The 19,009-nt window shown below is 42.7% G+C and overlaps 1 protein-coding gene across 1 annotated transcript; it reads left to right on the forward strand.

Moving 5' to 3' along the window:
* Positions 1-699: 699 nt before the first annotated feature.
* On the forward strand, positions 700-18,358 carry calm1a (calmodulin 1a). Its single transcript, XM_014211091.3, has 6 exons — positions 700-914; positions 7,200-7,230; positions 11,153-11,296; positions 16,181-16,287; positions 16,522-16,657; positions 17,185-18,358. Exons 1-6 carry the CDS (start codon positions 912-914, stop codon positions 17,211-17,213), a joined length of 450 nt encoding a protein of 149 aa, XP_014066566.1. The 5' UTR covers positions 700-911; the 3' UTR covers positions 17,214-18,358.
* Positions 18,359-19,009: the final 651 nt, after the last annotated feature.

The raw sequence follows: 19,009 nt of genomic DNA on the forward strand, positions 1-19,009 counted from the left end.
GGTCATCTCTGTATACCCATCGCAAAACCCACTGATTGATGCGCATTAATAAAACCCACATAAGCCTCACTCCCCCCTATCTGAGATATCTACTGCAGCCCTCATCCTCCACATACAACACCCGTTCTGCCAGTCACATTCTGTTAAAGGTCCCCAAAGCACACACATCCCTGGGTCGCTCGTCTTTTCAGTTCACTGCAGCTAGCGACTGGAACGAGATGCAACAAACACTCAAACTGGACAGTTCTATCTCAATCTCTTCATTCAAAGACTCAATCATGGACACTCTTACTGACAGTTGTGGCTGCTTTGTGTGATGTATTGTTGTTTCTACCTTTGTTCCCTTTGTGCTGTTGTCTGTGCCCAAAAATGTTTGTACCCTGTTTTGTGTTGCTGCCATGTTGCTGTCATATTGTGTTGCTTTCATGCTGTGTTGTCATGTGTTGCTGCCATGCTATGTGGTTGTCTTAGGTCTCTCTTTTTGTAGTTGTGTCGTTTCTTTTGTCGTGATGTGTGTTTTGTCCTATATTTTTATTTAATAGATTTTTTATTTTTAATCCCACCCCCCTTCCCCACAGGAAGCCTTCTGGTAGGCCGTCATTGTTAATACGAATGTGTTCTTAACTGACTTGCGTAGTTAAATAAAGGTTTAAAAAAAAAATACAAATAAATAACATCTCTGTCAGGCAAGTTTTCTGAGAAGGAAGGGAGGGAGGGATACATGCTGCCTGTCCTGCAGTGGGAAAATGCGGAAGTGAGTGAGGAGGGTTTTCAGCGGCGGAGGAATACACCAAGCTATATAGACAGAGATCGCGAGAGATACACACCTTCAACCCATCAGTAGAGGTCCCGGGAACTGGTCAATCTCGTAGTCTAGTTTTAGAAAACTAACACATTCAGCGCCGACGGACATGGTGAGTATTATATCATGTGCGGCGTTGGAAATATTATTTTTAGTGAAATATAATTTAAGCAAGCTATGGTAAGGTTTCCTCGTTGCATGAATGCATGCTTTTCCTGCAGAGGAAGATTCGCGTGAACCGTTGAGTGACGGTCGGAGTGATCGTGCGTCGACGCTAGCTTGTCAGATTTTTGGGTGTTACATTATTGATTATAGGATCCTTCCTACAATTCATATGCATTGCTGATTGTGTTTTTGATGGACCGATATTTAAGACGAATGGTGATAACTCAAAGTATATTTTTGTCTGATGATCGAGGCAATTACTTCATCATGTCAGCGAGCCAGACCTGACTCCATGCGTCCGTGAAACAGTAACATTTTACGGTTTTAATGTTTAACAAAACCCGTGTACTGAGCCGGTAATGGAAAGTGTTAAGATTCTGTAACATAATACATGTATAATATAGAATGCGGGCTATACAATTTTGATCAAAATAAAGCTGAAAAACCATTGAGATTTATATATTTTCCACATGCACAAGCGGACCTCTCAATGCAGCGAACTGCATCTGTTGATGCGGTTCGATGGAGCAGTGCATACGATCTACCGCTGTACCTACAGTACACCCGCCCCCATAAAATCACTGTAATTCAGAATTATATACAATGTTCTAGGAATTTGACAAGATGTTGCATTTGTATTAGGCCACTATGAACCAGCAGTTCACCAGATCGTGTATCATTTTTACTATGATCAGTCTTTTTCAGGTTCTGTTACTGTGGTATGATGTAGAATGCATCGTTTCATTTATCTTTCTGCCTCGGGAGACATTAGGGAGAAACCAAATCTATGGAATTAAAGTCTACATCTTTGCAATATTAACGGAGTTTGGTTCATGCTGTCTGTCACTTTTTTTTTTTTTCTATGGTAATTACAAATAATTGATAGACCTGTTATAGGATTTCTAAACACATGGCTTCAATTTGATCGAAAATGTAATCTCTGTGACATTCTTGTATACTATTTGTCAGGTCGAAAGGGATATGGTTCTCTTGGAATAAGGGCAGCTGCCCTATCTCTGACATGACTGTGGCATGTTTGATTTATGCCACTTTTTATACACAGATATGGAACAATGTAGATCATATCATGTTGTTTTTCAGTTAGTAATTACCATTGTCACAGGAGGTTCAACCTCCAAGATACTTTTTCTATCGACTGTCTCCATGGGAGGGATTGGGTTGTATAGCAGCGGGAGAACAGCGTTAAAACATGAATCTCAAAGTAAATTATGTTATTGTGCTCAATGCACACATTGTTTCTCCAGAAGCATGGAAGTAATGTCTCCGCCAATGTGGGGATTACAAAACTATGGATTGTACTCTCTGAATCAGTGTGTCCACTGTTTCGGCCCTCGCTCGAATGTTTGAAGGAATCTTTTTAGATGTGTGTTGCTGTGCTGTGAAGGCGTGCACTAAAAGGTTGTGTCGACTCCACTCCCCTGCTCTCGTCTGTAGTAATGCCTCAGCAGGTGGGTGGGTCCTCTGCTCTCTGCTGTAGTTGTGGGGACATTGACCCTGCCCCGCTCTAAATCAAATCACATTTTCAAATGTATTGGTCACGCCACAGGATCCTGCTGTGTGCCCTAACAAGGAAATGAACGTGCTAGAAGACAGCCCCAGTGTATTGAGCTGATCTGCTCTATCGTAGTTAGTGTGGTGACTCCATGTAGAAAAGGCCATTGCACTGTCTGACTGGACTCTTGTTATTCTCGCTTTACTGGCACGGAATGGCCACAACCTTTATGCTATTATAAATGCAGGGTGCCTGACAGCCTTGGCGCGGGGGGGGGGGGTTGCTTTTCTATCTAGGCCTACCATTCTGTAACTAGGTTACAAATTCAACAATAAGCAGCATAACCAATTGATGTCGATGTGCTGAATATTGCTGCAAGAGATTTATGAGCAAGGTTGGGTGGAGGCTATATGAGTCTATAGACGATGACTAGGCACAATATCACTGCACATGATGTTACATGCTCATATGTAGGGGTAGTGTCTGATTAACTCCATCCCTCTGCTGTAGCCCTATGTTGGAGTCTGGTGCAACGCATCACTTCTCATTTCTGAGATGTTGTACATTGTCCCTGTTCTAATAAACTTAACTAAAAGTGGAGCTCCAGTCATGTGGGCAGACACAGATGCACCCAAATGGGACATAGCAGTGACAGGAAGCCCTCACTCCCAATCCTCTGTGTCACTACACTACCACCATATGGCCCTCAGGGACCACTTGTCAATTTGATGTGAAAGTGGCAATGCCACGCTGTAGCAGCTATGGTGTTTTTGGGTCTCTGGGCCAGGATAGGATAGCTGCAGCTATGGCAGCAAGCGGTGCTCTCTCATACTGAGGTTGTGCATTTCTTGCAAATCCAGGCCAGATTTCTGGCAGCCATGTGTGTTGCGTGTGTGTTGGTCTCGTTCCCTGCCAGAGAGAGGGAGGCCTGGCGGGCGCGTGCCGCTGGGGTTACAGTGGGCTGGCCCTGAGGATCCAGTAGGGTGAGGAGCAGGAGGAGGACCTCCCTTCTGGGCACACTGCTAGAGAATGCTGCTGCTGCCACTGCTCAAGGAACCCAACAGAGGGGGGAGAGAGAGCCATGGACAAGGAAAAAAGTACAGGACTGGGAAAGAGAGCTGTAGGTAACACCTGAGAAACAAACATGCAAGCAAAGACAAACTGATAATGCCAAAAGTAAAGATGGGTGAAGGCCTACAGGTTCAGGGAGAGAGAGAGGCTTAGGCTAAGGGCCTAAGGATGGTTCATAGAAAAACAAAGCCATTGTATAGCCTAGCCCTAAATGAAAGCCAATGTATCACAGTGAGGTACAGTGTTTCCACTAGGATGTTCTTCAACAGTAAAGGGGGGATGCGGTGGATGGGTTCATCTTGTGGGGCAGGCAGCCTAAGCATCTAGCCTCTCTGACCCTGGATGCTCTGGCTCTGTCCAACTAGCCTGGCAGGGGACCCTAAGCATCGTGTGACCAGGCCCTAATCACGGAAATTATCCTTCAGACCCCCTCGTTGGTTTTTGTAACTGTACCACTGCGCAGACGGATTGCGGTCGGCGGGGTGGCAAAAAGCAAAACGCGATACATTAACCCCAGAGCTTCTGTTGCAACGTCCCATGTGGAAGTTAGGATTCCCAAAGATATCCAATACAGGCAGCAGCCCCAATGTTAGGTTGCCGCTACAGTACAGGGGGAGGTAGCCAGTCAGTCACATCACTGCCACAGTGCTTCAGGTCAGGTAAACCCTGCTTCTTTATCAGTCTAGTCCTCTCTGTCTGGTGCTTTGTTCAGCCAGCTGAGCCCCCACTCCCATAGACTTGACACAGCTCCCCACAGCTAGCAGCCAGAGACCTGACCAGCACAGCTCCAGTCATCCAGACAGGCAGGCTGAGGAGCCTGAGGACAACCATGTTGCCCAAGAAGGCACCCTGCTATCAGAACGATGACCTGGTGTCTCTGTCCATGGTATATGAGCTTCTGGACCAGCAGCAGTTCTTCTATAAAGAGTTGAGTGAGCAGCAGGAGAGGAACTACAAGTCCTTCCTCCAGATGCTGGTGGACTCTACCAATAGTCGCATCGATAGCGTGGTCAAAGACGTACAGGACATGAAGAATGGCTTGCAGATCACCAAGACCGAGCTGGGGGGCGTCAGGCGCCAGGGCAACGTGAACACCAAGCGTGCGGAGTGCCTGGCCGAGGGGCTGGTGATGGTGCGAGAGGCCATGGATGTCGTCCCCTCCAAGGCCGGGGGGTCCAATGGGAAGCCCAAGAAGGGTAATCTACTTCTGGACGGCAAGCCAGAAACGAGGATAGCAGATACCTGGCAGGACCAGCCTAAGGCAAAGAGGCTGGTGGCCGACCTGACCGACCTGCATTTGGACGAGTTTCAGGTCCCAACGCTCTGCTATGCCTTCTCTATGAGTGATGGGGAAGCTGAAATTGGTTGAATACTGTATGAGTGATCTGATGGGGTAGCTGCTGTGGTGTGCTCCGGTTACTGTATGAGTGGTCGGATGGGGTAGCTGCTGTGGTGTGCTCCGGTTACTGTATGAGTGATCTGACGGGGTAGCTGCTGTGGTGTGCTCCGGTTACTGTATGAGTGATCTGATGGGGTAGCTGCTGTGGTGTGCTCCGGTTACTGTATGAGTGATCTGATGGGGTAGCTGCTGTGGTGTGCTCCGGTTACTGTATGAGTGATCTGATGGGGTAGCTGCTGTGGTGTGCTCCGGTTACTGTATGAGTGGTCTGATGGGGTAGCTGCTGTGGTGTGCTCCGGTTACTGTATGAGTGATCTGATGGGGTAGCTGCTGTGGTGTGCTCCGGTTACTGTATGAGTGGTCTGATGGGGTAGCTGCTGTGGTGTGCTCCGGTTACTGTATGAGTGATCTGATGGGGTAGCTGCTGTGGTGTGCTCCGGTTACTGTATGAGTGGTCTGATGGGGTAGCTGCTGTGGTGTGCTCCGGTTACTGTATGAGTGATCTGATGGGGTAGCTGCTGTGGTGTGCTCCGGTTACTGTATGAGTGGTCTGATGGGGTAGCTGCTGTGGTGTGCTCCGGTTACTGTATGAGTGATCTGATGGGGTAGCTGCTGTGGTGTGCTCCGGTTACTGTATGAGTGGTCTGATGGGGTAGCTGCTGTGATGTGCTCCGGTTACTGTATGAGTGGTCTGATGGGGTAGCTGCTGTGATGTGCTCCGGTTACTGTATGAGTGGTCTGATGGGGTAGCTGCTGTGGTGTGCTCCGGTTACTGTATGAGTGGTCTGATGGGGTAGCTGCTGTGGTGTGCTCCGGTTACTGTATGAGTGGTCTGATGGGGTAGCTGCTGTGATGTGCTCCGGTTACTGTATGAGTGGTCTGATGGGGTAGCTGCTGTGGTGTGCTCCGGTTACTGTATGAGTGGTGGTGGGAACGAAGATAGTAGGACAGGCTCTAATTTTGGACAGTTCTCTTTTGTAGACGTGTAGAGTGAGTGCAGATTTTGTGGGGAACATGGCTGGTTGGGTGTGAAGTGTTCTCTAAATGTGACTACCAGTGTCTTTACTGTCCTCATGCATTTTGTGTGTGTGTGTGTGTTTACTGTAGGCATATATTAAATTAAAGTGGGAAATGTGTCCGATGTACCTCCGTAGAGGGAGGTGAGGTTTCATCCCGACGTGATCATTGTATTCATATCTCGTCAGCAGATTAGTTGTGTTGCTGAAATGTAAGTATGAGATCCACTGTGTGGTGACTCGTAGAGAACAACCGATAATATCGGCACAGACGATTTCCCCATTATAGCGCGAGCGCACTGTTCTCTCGTGAAACTCCTGCAAGTAGGCCTATCTGGAGGCGAAACAAACGCACACCTGTTTAGGCGACGTGCTGGCTAGCGGAGTAGAACACTTGAAAAAGAAAAGGAGAGACGCACACTTGGAGCTCAGAAGCACTAATTTAATAACCAACGTTTCGACCGACACTGTCTTTATCAGGGTATAATGTTCAGGAGGCCTAACATGGGCCCAAATGAAAGGGAAACAGATTGTTTGTCATGTGTAGCCCCAAAGACCACTGGAATCAGCCAAAACACGCTCAATAACTCAATGCATGCATACACTCCTATTGAATACGAAGTCACCTGACCATCTTGATTTACCCAGTTTATCAAGAGATTGACCATTTTTAAATAGATTACGTTATGTAGTTGTTAAAAATAAAGTCAAATGCATTGTATGGTTGTATAATTGATTTGTTATTGCATAAATGGTTCTCTGGAAAAAGTTATCGTAAAAATTGTATTATATTTATTATCGGCATAAAGTATTGTCCATGAACCTCCTTGACCCGCAAAAATTGCCATATGTCGTTTTCTAGGGATGAGCAGAGTGGCAGAGGAACCAATCAACATGCATGTTAAACTGGTGTGCAATGATTGGCCTGGCCTCTCCTCTGTGCCATTGTTGTGCACTGTAACTTAACAGCACAGACAGACATGGTTACTGTATCAGGTCTCCATCGGGTTACTGTATTCTCTGCTCTGCCTTAGCTGGATCGTTACCTTGGCTACATAATATCTGATCTGTTGCTCAGTGATCACTGGCTAATATCTGCTGCTCGGGTGTGGGCTGGGATGGAAAAAGGAAGAAATTGGGCAGTTTTCTTTAGTGCTGCTTGTGTTCAGAGTTGTTAGCCAAAATACAATGGCATTGATCTTTTTTCCCCCCTCTCCCTCTTTCTGTCCTCAGGCCGACCAACTAACAGAGGAACAGATTGCCGGTAAGCAGTTCAGCACACACATTTGAGCAGTGTATGAATATTTAATGTGAGTGAGGCATGTCTGCTAGCTCCTGACCACTGATGAAAACATGACATTAGCATCATCACTAACGGCTACACAAAGTGGTAGACCAACGCGTGCACACAGAGGGACATTCCTGTGCTGTTGCCTCTTCAAAAAGTTGAAGGAATATACAAATCACTTATGCATTTTGTTCATGTCTTATGGTAATTATTTTGTAGTAAGTTCAATACATTTAGTCAATTACATACCAAGTTGAATACATTGTTGAATTGCGTTTTAATGTCTGGATTTCGTGATTCCAGCCTTGTTCACCGCAACGCAGATTTTATACGGCCCTAATAATGGGCAGATTCCTCACCAATGGCAGACAGACCTAGCAGACATACCTGTTGTTGACCAGACCTTTATCCGCTCACCTTTACAATTAACAAATGTAATCCTTTCAAGTCATTCCATAGCCCAGGAGGTCAAGCTTAGGTGTGATTGTTACTGGTTGAAACCTTAACTTGATTAAGTAGCCTACGCTCTTAGAAAAAATGGTTCCTTATAGAACCAAAAAGGGTTCTGTTGCTTTCATCTATGGAACCCCTAAAAGTGTATATACATAGAACCCTTTTATAGGGTTCTTTGATCGGAACCCGACGGGTTCTTCTTGACTGAACCAAAATTGGAATACAGAACCCTGTATGGTGACATGTATGAATTATGGCTACTACTTAAATAGTAATAATTTTAGCTAAGAATATAATAAACAATTAAATAATGGACAAAAGACCAGCATAACTTTGAGATTTTGTCATTTATATGCAAACATACTTTGGAAATATGCACTGGTAGCCAGGGAGGCATCTCTTTGTTTGAACGATTGCCCACCTCAGTCTTGGTACCAACTCCAGCTGACTCCTTTATGGAACAGCACAATATGTATTGGTTGTTGCCTGGCGGGTTCCTGGGAAGAAGAAAAAAGTAGCAAAAACATGAATTAATCTACCAAAATTGACAAAATGCTATGCAGACATAATTTTTCTGATGTAGATTAGAAGAACAATTTATATGCAGTTGTCAGCAGCAGCAAAAGAGCAAAACATGGTGTGTTAAGTCATGTCATGATTAACTAGGCTATTGAATCACCAAGACTTATTATAAATAATTTAGATGCATACCTCTTCTCAGTCAGCCCACAGCCTATCACCTGCATTCAACAAGGGTCAGCAGCAGTCTTCAAATGGCTTCATGAAATATAGTCCCGTCATTTGACTCCATACTGAAATAAAGTAACATTTAGCTAATTGCGTATGTCAGGCTAGGTCTGTAGCTCTATTTGGCATATTCCATAATGTTTATTTGTAAGTGTTAGCTAGCTAGCTAGCTAGCTTGTAAAGTGGCTAATAAAAGTAGCCTAGCTTTTTCCTGTCTGGCTAGATGGCTAGCTTACGTACGGTGCTCAAATTCAAATAACTTTAGTTATCTAGCTATAGCTTATCATGTGACTTTAGCTTCATATATTTGAATGAAATCAAACTTTTCTTACCTTTTTTTAATAAATGTAAAAATAATGTGCTTATTTGTAAGCTACACTACATGACCGAAAGTATGTGGGCACCTGCTCATCAAAAATCTCATTCCAATATCGTAGGCATTGATATGGAGTTGGTCGTCCCCCCCCCCCCCCCTTGCTGCTATGACAGCCTCCACTCTTCTAGGAAGGCTTTCCAGTAGATGTTGGGGACTTGCTTCCATTCATCCACAAGGCCTGGCTCGCAGTCGGCGTTCCAATTCATCCCAAAGGTGTTTGATGGGGTTGAGGTCAAGGCCCTGTGCAGGCCAGTCAAGTTCTTTCACACTGAGCTTGACAAACCATCTCTGTATGGACCTCGCTTTGTGCATGGGGGCATTGTCATGCTGAAATGGGAAAGGGCCTTCCCCATACTATTGCCACAAAGTTGAAAGCACAGAATCGTCTAGAATGTGGACACTCCTTCAAATTACTGGGTTTGGCTATTTCAGCCACACCCGTTGCTGACAGGTGTAGACAATTGATTTCACAGCCATGCAATGTCCATAGAAAAAACATTGGCATTAGAATGGCCTTACTGAAGAGATCAGTTTGTCAAATTTGCAGAAATGTCTAAAATCTTGATTTTTGCTTTGTCATTATGGGGTTTTGTGTGTAGATCGACGTAACAAAACTATTTAATCCATTTTAGAATAAGTCTGTAACCTAACAAAAAGTGAAGGGGTCTGAATACTTTCCGAATGCACTGTACAACCCCAAAGAACACTTTTTTTCAAAGAGTATAGGTAAGATAAAAGTCAAAATGTATTAGTCACATGCGCCAAATACAACAGGTATGCTTACTTACAAGCCCTTAACCAACAATGCAGTTTTAAGAAAAATAAGTGTAAAGTAACAAATTATTAACCTTTCTGGGAAGGGGGTTCCGCTAACGGAACACCTGGCCTACAGCCAGTGAAATTGCAGGGCGCCAAATTCAAACAACAAATCTCATAATTAAAATTCCTCAAACATACAAGTATTATACACAATTTTAAAGAGAAACTTCTCGTTAATCCAACCAGTGTCCGATTTCAAAAAGCCTTTACGGTAAAAGCACACCATGCAATTGTTAGGTCAGCGCCTAGTCACAAAAAAACCATACAGCCATTTTCCAAAGAAGGAGAGGTGTCACAAAAGTCAGAAATGGCATTAAAATTAATCACTAACCTTTGATCTTCATCTGGTGGCACTCCCAGGACTCCATGTTAGACAATGAATGTTTGTTTTGTTCGATAGTTAATCTTTGTCCAAAAACGTAATTTGAAGTTGGCGTGTTCAGAAATGCGTTGTCTCAAACAACATCCGGTGACAATGCAGACAGCCACATCAAATTACAGAAATGCTCATCATAAACATTGATATAAGATACAAGTGTTATATATACAATTAAAGATACACTTCTTGTTAATCCAGCCGCTGTGTCCGATTTCAAAAAGGCTTTACGGTGAAAGCACACCATGCGATTATGTTAGGTCAGCGCCTAGCCACAGAAAACCATACAGCCATTTTCCAACCAAGGAGAGGTGTCACAAGTCAGAAATGGCATTACAATTAATCACTTACCTTTTGATTTTCATCTGATGGCACTCCCAGGTCTACATGTTAGACAAATGTTCAATAAAGTTCATCTTTATGTCCAAATACCTCCTTTTTGTTTGAGCGATTAGTCCAGTAATCCAAATGCACAAAGTCTTGACGAAAAGTCAAAGTTCCATTTGAGTTTGTAGAAACATGTCAAACAATGTTTCTAATCAATCCTTAGGGTGTTTTTATCATAAATATTAAATAATGTTTCAACCGGACAATACTGTTTTCATTAGAAAGGGAACGGAGCTCGCGCTCACAGCCACGCGCATGACTAAATTAAAGGCTTTCACCTGGACCATCTGCTTAGAGTGCTCTTTTTGCTTGCGTTTTTCTGGATTTTTTTGTTCTTATTCTGTCTCTCACTGTTCAAATAAACCTACTATTAAAATTATAGATTGATAATTTCTTTGTCAGTGGGCAAATGTACAAAATCAGCAGTGGCTCAAAGACTTTTTCCCCTCACTGTAGGTGTTCCTTTTGTCCAGGTGGGAAAGGGCAGTGTGGAGTGCAATCGAGATTGCATCATCTGTGGATCTGTTGGGGTGGTATACAAATTGGAGTGGGTCTAGGGTTTCTGGGATAATGATGTTAATGTGAGCAATGACCAGCCTTTCAAAGCACTTCATGGCTACAGACATGAGTGCTACTACGGGTCGGTGACTAATTGTCTCAAGTTTTTACTGTAGCTCAGATGTGATATTTTTCCTTGTATTTATTTTGGATGCACAAATAGGCTATCTTCTTTTCTGCAGAGTTCAAGGAGGCATTCTCCTTGTTCGATAAGGACGGCGACGGCACCATCACAACCAAAGAGCTGGGCACTGTGATGAGGTCGCTGGGACAGAACCCCACAGAGGCTGAGTTGCAGGACATGATCAACGAGGTCGATGCTGATGGTGAGTTCTGCCTGCTGGGGTCCAACAGTGTAGGGTGAAGTTGCCCCAGATGCTGATCTTGGTTCAATTTATCATTTTCACCTGTAATGGTTAGGATTGGGGGAGGGGAAGCTGATCCGAACTCTGTACCTATGGGAAACTTCACCCTGGAGCGTGTCCAACTAGGGTTGTTAAGTTCCCAGGTTTTCCAGAAATCCTAGGTGGTGGAATCCTCCAACTGGGATTTCTGTAAAAGCTGGGAATGTAAGTAAGGAGTGGCAGAAGTACTACTCCATTTCCTTGGGCTGTGTGTGTGTGTCGGTTCAGTCACTATACTATATTACATAAATCTTTCAAAATTCACAAAGTTACGTTAGCTGATAAATTCTCATTGATCAAATGTTATAAGCTCTCTTAACTTCTTACGGCTGAAATCCCGTTAACGGGATCGATATGACAACAGCCAGTGAAAGTGCAGAGCGCCAAATTCAAACAACAGAAATCTCATAATTAAAATTCCTAAACCATACAAGTATTTTACACCATTTTAAAGATAAACTTCTCGTTAATCCAACCACAGTCTCCGATTTCGAAAATGCTTTACAGCGAAAGCACACCAAACGATTGTTAGGTCAGCACCTAGTCACAGGAAAAACACAGCCATTTTCATCCAAAGAGAGGAGTCACAAAAAGCAGAAATTGAGAAAATGAATCACTGACCTTTGATCTTCATCAGATGGCACTCATAGGACTTCACGTTACACAATACATGTATGTTTTGTTCGATAAAGTTCATATTTATATCCAAAAATCTCAGTTTACATTGGCGCGTTATGTTCAGTAATGTTTTGCCTCCAAAACCTCCGGTGATTTTGCAGAGCCACATCAATTTACAGGAATACTCATCATAAATGTTGACGAAAATACAAGTGTTATGCATGGAACTTTAGATACACTTCTCCTTAATGCAACCGCTGTGTCAGATTTCAAAAAAGCTTTACCGAAAAAGCACACCATGCAATAATCTGAGTACGGCGCTCAGACACAAAAACAAGCCAAAAATATATCCGCCATGTTGGAGTCAACAGAAATCAGAAATAGCATTATAAATATTCACTTACCTTTGATCTTCATCAGAATGCACTCCCAGGAATCCCAGTTCCACAATAAATGCTTGTTTTGTTCGATAAAGTCCATCCTTTATGTCCAAATACCTCCTTTTTGTTCGCGCCTTCGGTTCACAAATCCAAATTCATGACGCGCAGGCCAGACGAAAACTGAAAAAAATCCATTACAGTTCGTAGAAACATGTCAAACAATGTATAGAATCAATCTTTAGGATGTTTTTATCATATATCTTCAATAAGATTTCAACCGGAGAATTCCTTTGTCTTTAGAAATGCAATGGAACTCAGCTACCTCTCACGGGTGCGCGTATGGCTGAAGCTCATGCCCATCTGGCAGACACCTGATACAATCAGCTCTTATTCCCCTCCACTTTACAGTAGAAGCCTCAAACAAGGTTCTAAAGACTGTTGACATTAGTGGAAGCCTTAGGAAGTGCAATATGACCCCACAGACACTGTATATTGGATAGGCCAAGACTTGAAAAACGACAAACCTCAGATTTCCCACTTCCTGGTTGGATTTTTTTTCTCAGGTTTTTGCCTGCCATATGAGTTCTGTTATACTCACAGACATCATTCAAACAGTTTTAGAAACTTCAGAGTGTTTTCTATCCAAATCTACTAATAATATGCATATCTTTGCTTCTGGGCTTGAGTAGCAGGCAGTTTAATCTGGGCACCTTCTTCATCCAAGCTACTCAATACTGCCACCCAGCCATAAGAAGTTAAGCCTGTGATTAACACAGACCATATTTTTGCAGTTTATCCAAAAACCCTACAAAAGCTAAACTTTCCCATAGGTTTTATCCAACGAACCATGGTGGAGTTGGTGCCTACAAAAAGACGCTATTGCTCTCTATACTAGAGGTTGACCAATTAATCCGAATAGCCGATTAATTAGGGGCAATTTCAAGTTTTCATAACAATCGGTAATTGGCTTTTTTGGACACTGATTATGGCCGATAACATTGCACTCCACGAGGAAACTGCGTGGCAGGCTGACTACCTGTTATGCGAGTGCAGCAAGGAGCCACGGTAAGGTGCTAGCTAGCATTAAACTTATCTTATAAAAAAAACAATCAATCTTAACAATCACTAGTTAACTACACATGGTTGATATTACTAGTTTATCTAGCTTGTTGCATATAATCGATGCAGTGCCTGTTCATTTATCATTGAATCACAGCCTACTTCGCCAAACAGGTGATTTAACAAGCGCATTCGTGAAAAAAGCACTGTCGTTGCACCAATGTGTACCTAACCATAAACATCAACGCTGTTCTTAAAATCAATACACAAGTATATATTTTTAAACCTGCATATTTAGTTAATATTGCCTGCTAACATGAATTTCTTTTAACTAGGGAAATTGTCACTTCTCTTACGTTCTGTGCAACAGAGTCAGGGTATATGCAGCAGTTTGGGCCGCCTGGCTCGTTGCGAACTGTGTGAAGACCATTTCTTCCTATCAAAGACAGCCAACTTCGCCAAACGGGGGATGATTTAACAAAAGCGCATTTGCGAAAAAAGCACAATCGTTGCACGAATGTACCGAACCATAAACATCAATGCCTTTCTTAAAATCAATACACAGAAGTATATATTTTTAAACCTGCATATTTAGTTAAAAGAAATTCATGTTAGCAGGCAATATTAACTAGGGAAATTGTGTCACTTCTCTTGCGTTCATTGCACGCAGAGTCAGGGTATATGCAACAGTTGGGCCGCTTGGCTCGTTGCGAACTAATTTGCCAGAATTGTACATAATTATGACATAACATTGAAGGTTGTGCAATGTAACAGCAATATTTATACTTATGGATGCCACCCGTTAGATAAAATACGGATCGGTTCCGTATTTCACTGAAGGAATAAATGTTTTGTTTCCGAAATGATCGTTTCCGGATTTGACTATATTAATGCCTAAGGCTCGTATTTCTGTGTGCTTATTATAATAAAGTCTCTGATTTGATAGAGCAGTCTGACTGAGCGGTGGTAGGCAGCAGCAGGCTCGTAAGCATTCATTCAGACAGCACTTTCCTGCGTTTGCCAGCAGCTCTTCTGTTTATGACTTCAAGCCTATCAACTCCTGAGATTAGGCTGGCAATACTAAAGTACTTATTAGAACATCCAATAGGCAAAGGTATATGAAATACAAATGGTATAGAGAAATAGTCCTATAATAACTACAACCTAAAACTTCTTACCTGGGAATATTAAAGACTCATGTTAAAAGGAACCTCCAGCTTTCATATGTTCTCATGTTCTGAGCAAGGAACTTAAACGTTAGCTTTTTTACATGGCACATATTGCACTTTTACTTTCTTCTCCAACACTTTGTTTTTGCATTATTTAAACCAAATTGAACATGTTTATTTATTTGAGACTAAATTGATTTTATTGAAGTATTAAGTTAAAATAAGTGTTCATTCAGTATTGTTGTAATTGTCATTATTACAATATATATTTAATCGTTATCGGCTTTTTTTGGTCCTCAATAATCGGTATTGGCGTTGAAAAATCATAATCGGTTGACCTCTATACTACTCTCCCTTCATAACCCGATGGTGATGAGTAGTGATAGGCTGTGGATAAACGCATCAAGAACTCTAACTTGTGTTAGTGCTTGGACTGGAAGTGTTCTCATTGAACACCATGTCTCCTCTGACTGTCTGTCACTATCTAGATCAGGCAGACCGAGCGACTGGCTGCAACAAAGCCAGTTAAATAACCGCATTAGGTAATAATGGCCTAGTGAAATCCATGTCATAATCCACTCTGAGCTCTGCTCTGCTGGGCTGTACATTCTCTGAGGCCCCACGGCCCAGGGAAATGGTTCACATCAGCTGTGGTAGACCCTGCCTACACACACAACAGTAGCAGTCCATTTATTCACACACTGGGGAAGGTGGAACAGCCAGTCTGTGCATTATACGGCCCTGTATAAGTAATGGAATAGTCAGACACCCACACACTGGGGACATGCAGAGTGGAGAACAGAACAGATGTGCATTGATTCACTGGGGAACTGTATGTCAGCCATGTACCACCAGGGGAGGGGACAGCTGTGTGCTCAAGAGAACAGTCTTACCCAGGAATCACACACATGATCACACACTTAAACATCTGAGGGCTGCAGGGATTTTTCAGCCATTTTAAATACATGGGCCTAAGAGGGGGGGGGGGGTAGTTTTTTTATGTAAACGGCTAAAACCAGTTTTTAAATCATTTTTTTTTTAGTATGTAGAAAAGATAATGGACTTATAGTTTTTATAATATAACCTTTGAGAAGTAACAATCACTTAAATAAAATCTAGAGTCAGTGAGAATTTGAAAAATTCCAAAAACAATTAATTTAGAAGTATTGATTTTTATGTTTGAGCAAAATAACATGGGTTGCCATGGCAAAATGCATAGAATTGCAGGAAATTTGTTTAACCATGCCTAAATTTCTCTACACTACCATGATGGGGGGGGGCCTCAAATGTTCTCGAAAATGTTGCCGCGCTGACTGCGCCCATTGGCAAGCCCCTTTTTAATTTATCCAGAAAAACCCCTCGACTGTACCTAGAGACCCTCCTATTACACTGTTGTAGTGGTCTACAGTACACAGCCCACTCTAGACAACGCATGGCCCATTGCAACTGGGGATTTAATCCCAGATAAGTAACTATCAATTCTGCCTATCCACTTCTACTGGTCTCCCCCTTTCCAACGGTCTACAAAAAGCAAGCTAAACCCTCTCTCTCTCTCTCCACTTCCTCTCTCCATCTCCCAGGCAATGGAACCATTGACTTCCCAGAGTTCCTTACAATGATGGCCAGAAAAATGAAGGACACAGACAGCGAGGAGGAGATTCGCGAGGCGTTCCGGGTGTTCGACAAGGTAAGGATTGTGTTTTTTTTTAAGTTTTTTTTTTAATATATATATATATATATATCTCCACCTCATGTATACATTGCCACTATTTGTTTGTCAAGCACTATATGGTCAGTGTTATCCTGTATGGTTGCTCTTACTGCATACATAAATTACATTAGTATGTTAAAGTCCCTTTGTGAAAGGCAGGTGTGTTTACTGTGAGGTCACACCTCACACCTCACATGGTCTCCCCTGCAGGATGGGAACGGTTACATTAGTGCAGCAGAGCTCCGTCATGTCATGACAAACCTGGGAGAGAAGTTAACAGACGAGGAGGTCGATGAGATGATCAGAGAAGCCGACATCGACGGAGACGGACAGGTCAACTATGAAGGTAAGAAGAGAGCAATGCAACTTTCTCTCTCCCTATCTTGTTCTGCTGTGAGGGAGTGTACAGTAGTTCTCAGCAGTGTCCCTATGGGGGGGCCTTGATTCAGGACAGCTCACCCACTCAGTCGTCTTCACCATGCTACTGTACAGTAGAGTCAGTCTTTTGTTTCTACTGCTCCCCGCATCCCTTCTCTACAGCTCCAATCCACCTCTTCTCTCATCACTTTGTACTGCCCGATCCCCCTCTTCACTCTACCACTCATCTCCCTCTTCTCTCATCCCTTTCTACAATCCTGAGCCCCCTGTTCTTTCTTATATAATTGGTCCATCTCTCTGTAGTGGGATATTGGGCTTACTGAACAGTCTCCATGACGATGACAGATACCAGTTTAATTTGTTTTATGATCTGTATGTTTTATTTAATTATGTCTGGATCTGTGAAGTGTAATTGCTGGCTTGATCAGTGGTTGGTTGGTTTCTGTTCGTTCTCCTCATGTCTATTTTGTTTTTGCTTTGCTCTTTTGTCCACAGAATTTGTACAAATGATGACAGCAAAATGAAGCTCTCCTACCCTTCTCCTGGCCTCCTTAGAAGACAAAAAAAAATCAGTCACATGTTTTACTTACCTCTTGCAAAAATCATACTGTTTCTGTATAGAAAACATAACTGAATGTTGAAAAATGACAAATCTGTCCACATAAAATAAGTTAAAAAAATTAAGCAAAAACAAATGATCTGCATGTACTGATTAGTGGTCCTGTCCCCAAAGATGAGTTTAGACATCAGTAATAAGATAAATGATACCTGTAAACAAAATGTCAACAACTAAAGAAAGCACTTGGTGAACTGCCTATTGGTTCCAGTTGCTAGTGGTAATGTTTGGGCTGGCCATCTTATATTTCTTTCTGTTTCTGTTCTTCATGCATGCAGCTTGAGACTGGTGCCGCAGTCTGGCCAATGGGCTCACTCTGATTCCACAGCAGTGCCGTGGGTACCGTTGGTGGGTTTTGGTGCAGGCTATATTGAAAGACGAGCTCACAAGAGATGGGGATGGGGAGTCATACTAAACCACCGGAGGTTGGTGCACCTTAATTGGGGAGGATGGGCTTGTGATAATGGCTGGACCAGGATGGGTGGAATGGTATCAAATGGATCAAACAAGTGGTTTCTATGTCTTTGATGCCATTCCATTCACTCCATTCCAGACATTATTATGAGCCGTCCTCGCCTCAGCAGCCTCCACTGTACTAAACTCACATAGAGATGGAATTAATGGGACCTTTGCAGTTTGCTTAATTCATTACAAAAATTAATATTTTTAAGATGATGAACATTTACAAAATAAATACATTTAGAACTATGTTTGGCATGTTGGGAATATTTGGTGTTCTGTTTCCTTGTTGTGCGTGAAACTTTGGGTAGGATTCAAGGGTGGGAGGCGGGCTGGAGATCTTTTTACCTGCTAGGGGAAGTGTTTGTTTTTTGGCAAGGGAATGCGGATGTACCGTCAATGTTTCTACCTTCTGTTTCTCGACTCTGACCATGGTTGCGTGTGGGTTTTGAGTGACCTATAGCGCATCATAGGGTCTTCAACACCAGAGTCTTCTCTAGACTGTTCATCTTGAATTCAGTTTACCTTCATTCCAAGTTGTACATGCTAGTCTTTGATTATAATTTTTTTTTCAATAAAATACCATGAACTTAACCTTGTAACTCTCCCACCCTTTCCTTTGTGTCCGTTGTGCATGCAGATCTGTCGGTTGCGACACTGAGTGAATTTGTATTACATTAGATTAGGACAGGTTTGATAACCCAAATGTCTCTCCTTGAAGATTCTGTCCTTTAACTTATTAACCTCTAAAAGTCTTAAGCTTTGTATGGAATTGTTTTAAGATTGTCATACCAGGGATCATTTAGCTATTCGATTTTGAATTTTAGGACCCCTTTTGGTGTAAAGCTAAAATATTGAATTTGGCCATTACTACTATAGCCCATAGAAACGCATTGAGTAACAGATTCTTAAATGTCAAAAATGTTTCAAGGTTTTGAAGTGTCTGGCCTATATCTAGGAGATCTAAGAAACCTCAGGAAATGTTTTTTGTTTGACACCTATTTAACCCTTATTTTTGTTGGGACAAACCTACTTCCATTTGTTTTGTATGGGTTACCTTCAGATGAGTCCCAATGACACTTGTGGTGGTCGTAGAGCAAAACTGGCTGGGGTGATAGTTTGTAGCCCAAACAATTTGGATGCTACAGACAGAAGTTGGTACATCAGTGTTACTGACTTCAGACGAGTTCAGTGAGACCGCTCGGCCGCCTTCCACCGCAGATGCGGAAGGCCGACGTGGGCAGA

This window comes from Salmo salar, chromosome 09, assembly GCF_965601325.2.
Source record: "Salmo salar chromosome 09, fSalSal1, whole genome shotgun sequence".
Taxonomy (NCBI): domain Eukaryota; kingdom Metazoa; phylum Chordata; class Actinopteri; order Salmoniformes; family Salmonidae; genus Salmo; species Salmo salar.

What these genes read in the sequence shown, in the direction of transcription:
- calm1a (XM_014211091.3), top strand. An exon ending in AACAGAGGAACAGATTGCCG is followed by an intron (nt 7,231 to 11,152) that starts GTAAGCAGTTCA and finishes TCTTTTCTGCAG; the next exon opens with AGTTCAAGGAGGCATTCTCC. An exon ending in CGTTCCGGGTGTTCGACAAG is followed by an intron (nt 16,288 to 16,521) that starts GTAAGGATTGTG and finishes TCTCCCCTGCAG; the next exon opens with GATGGGAACGGTTACATTAG.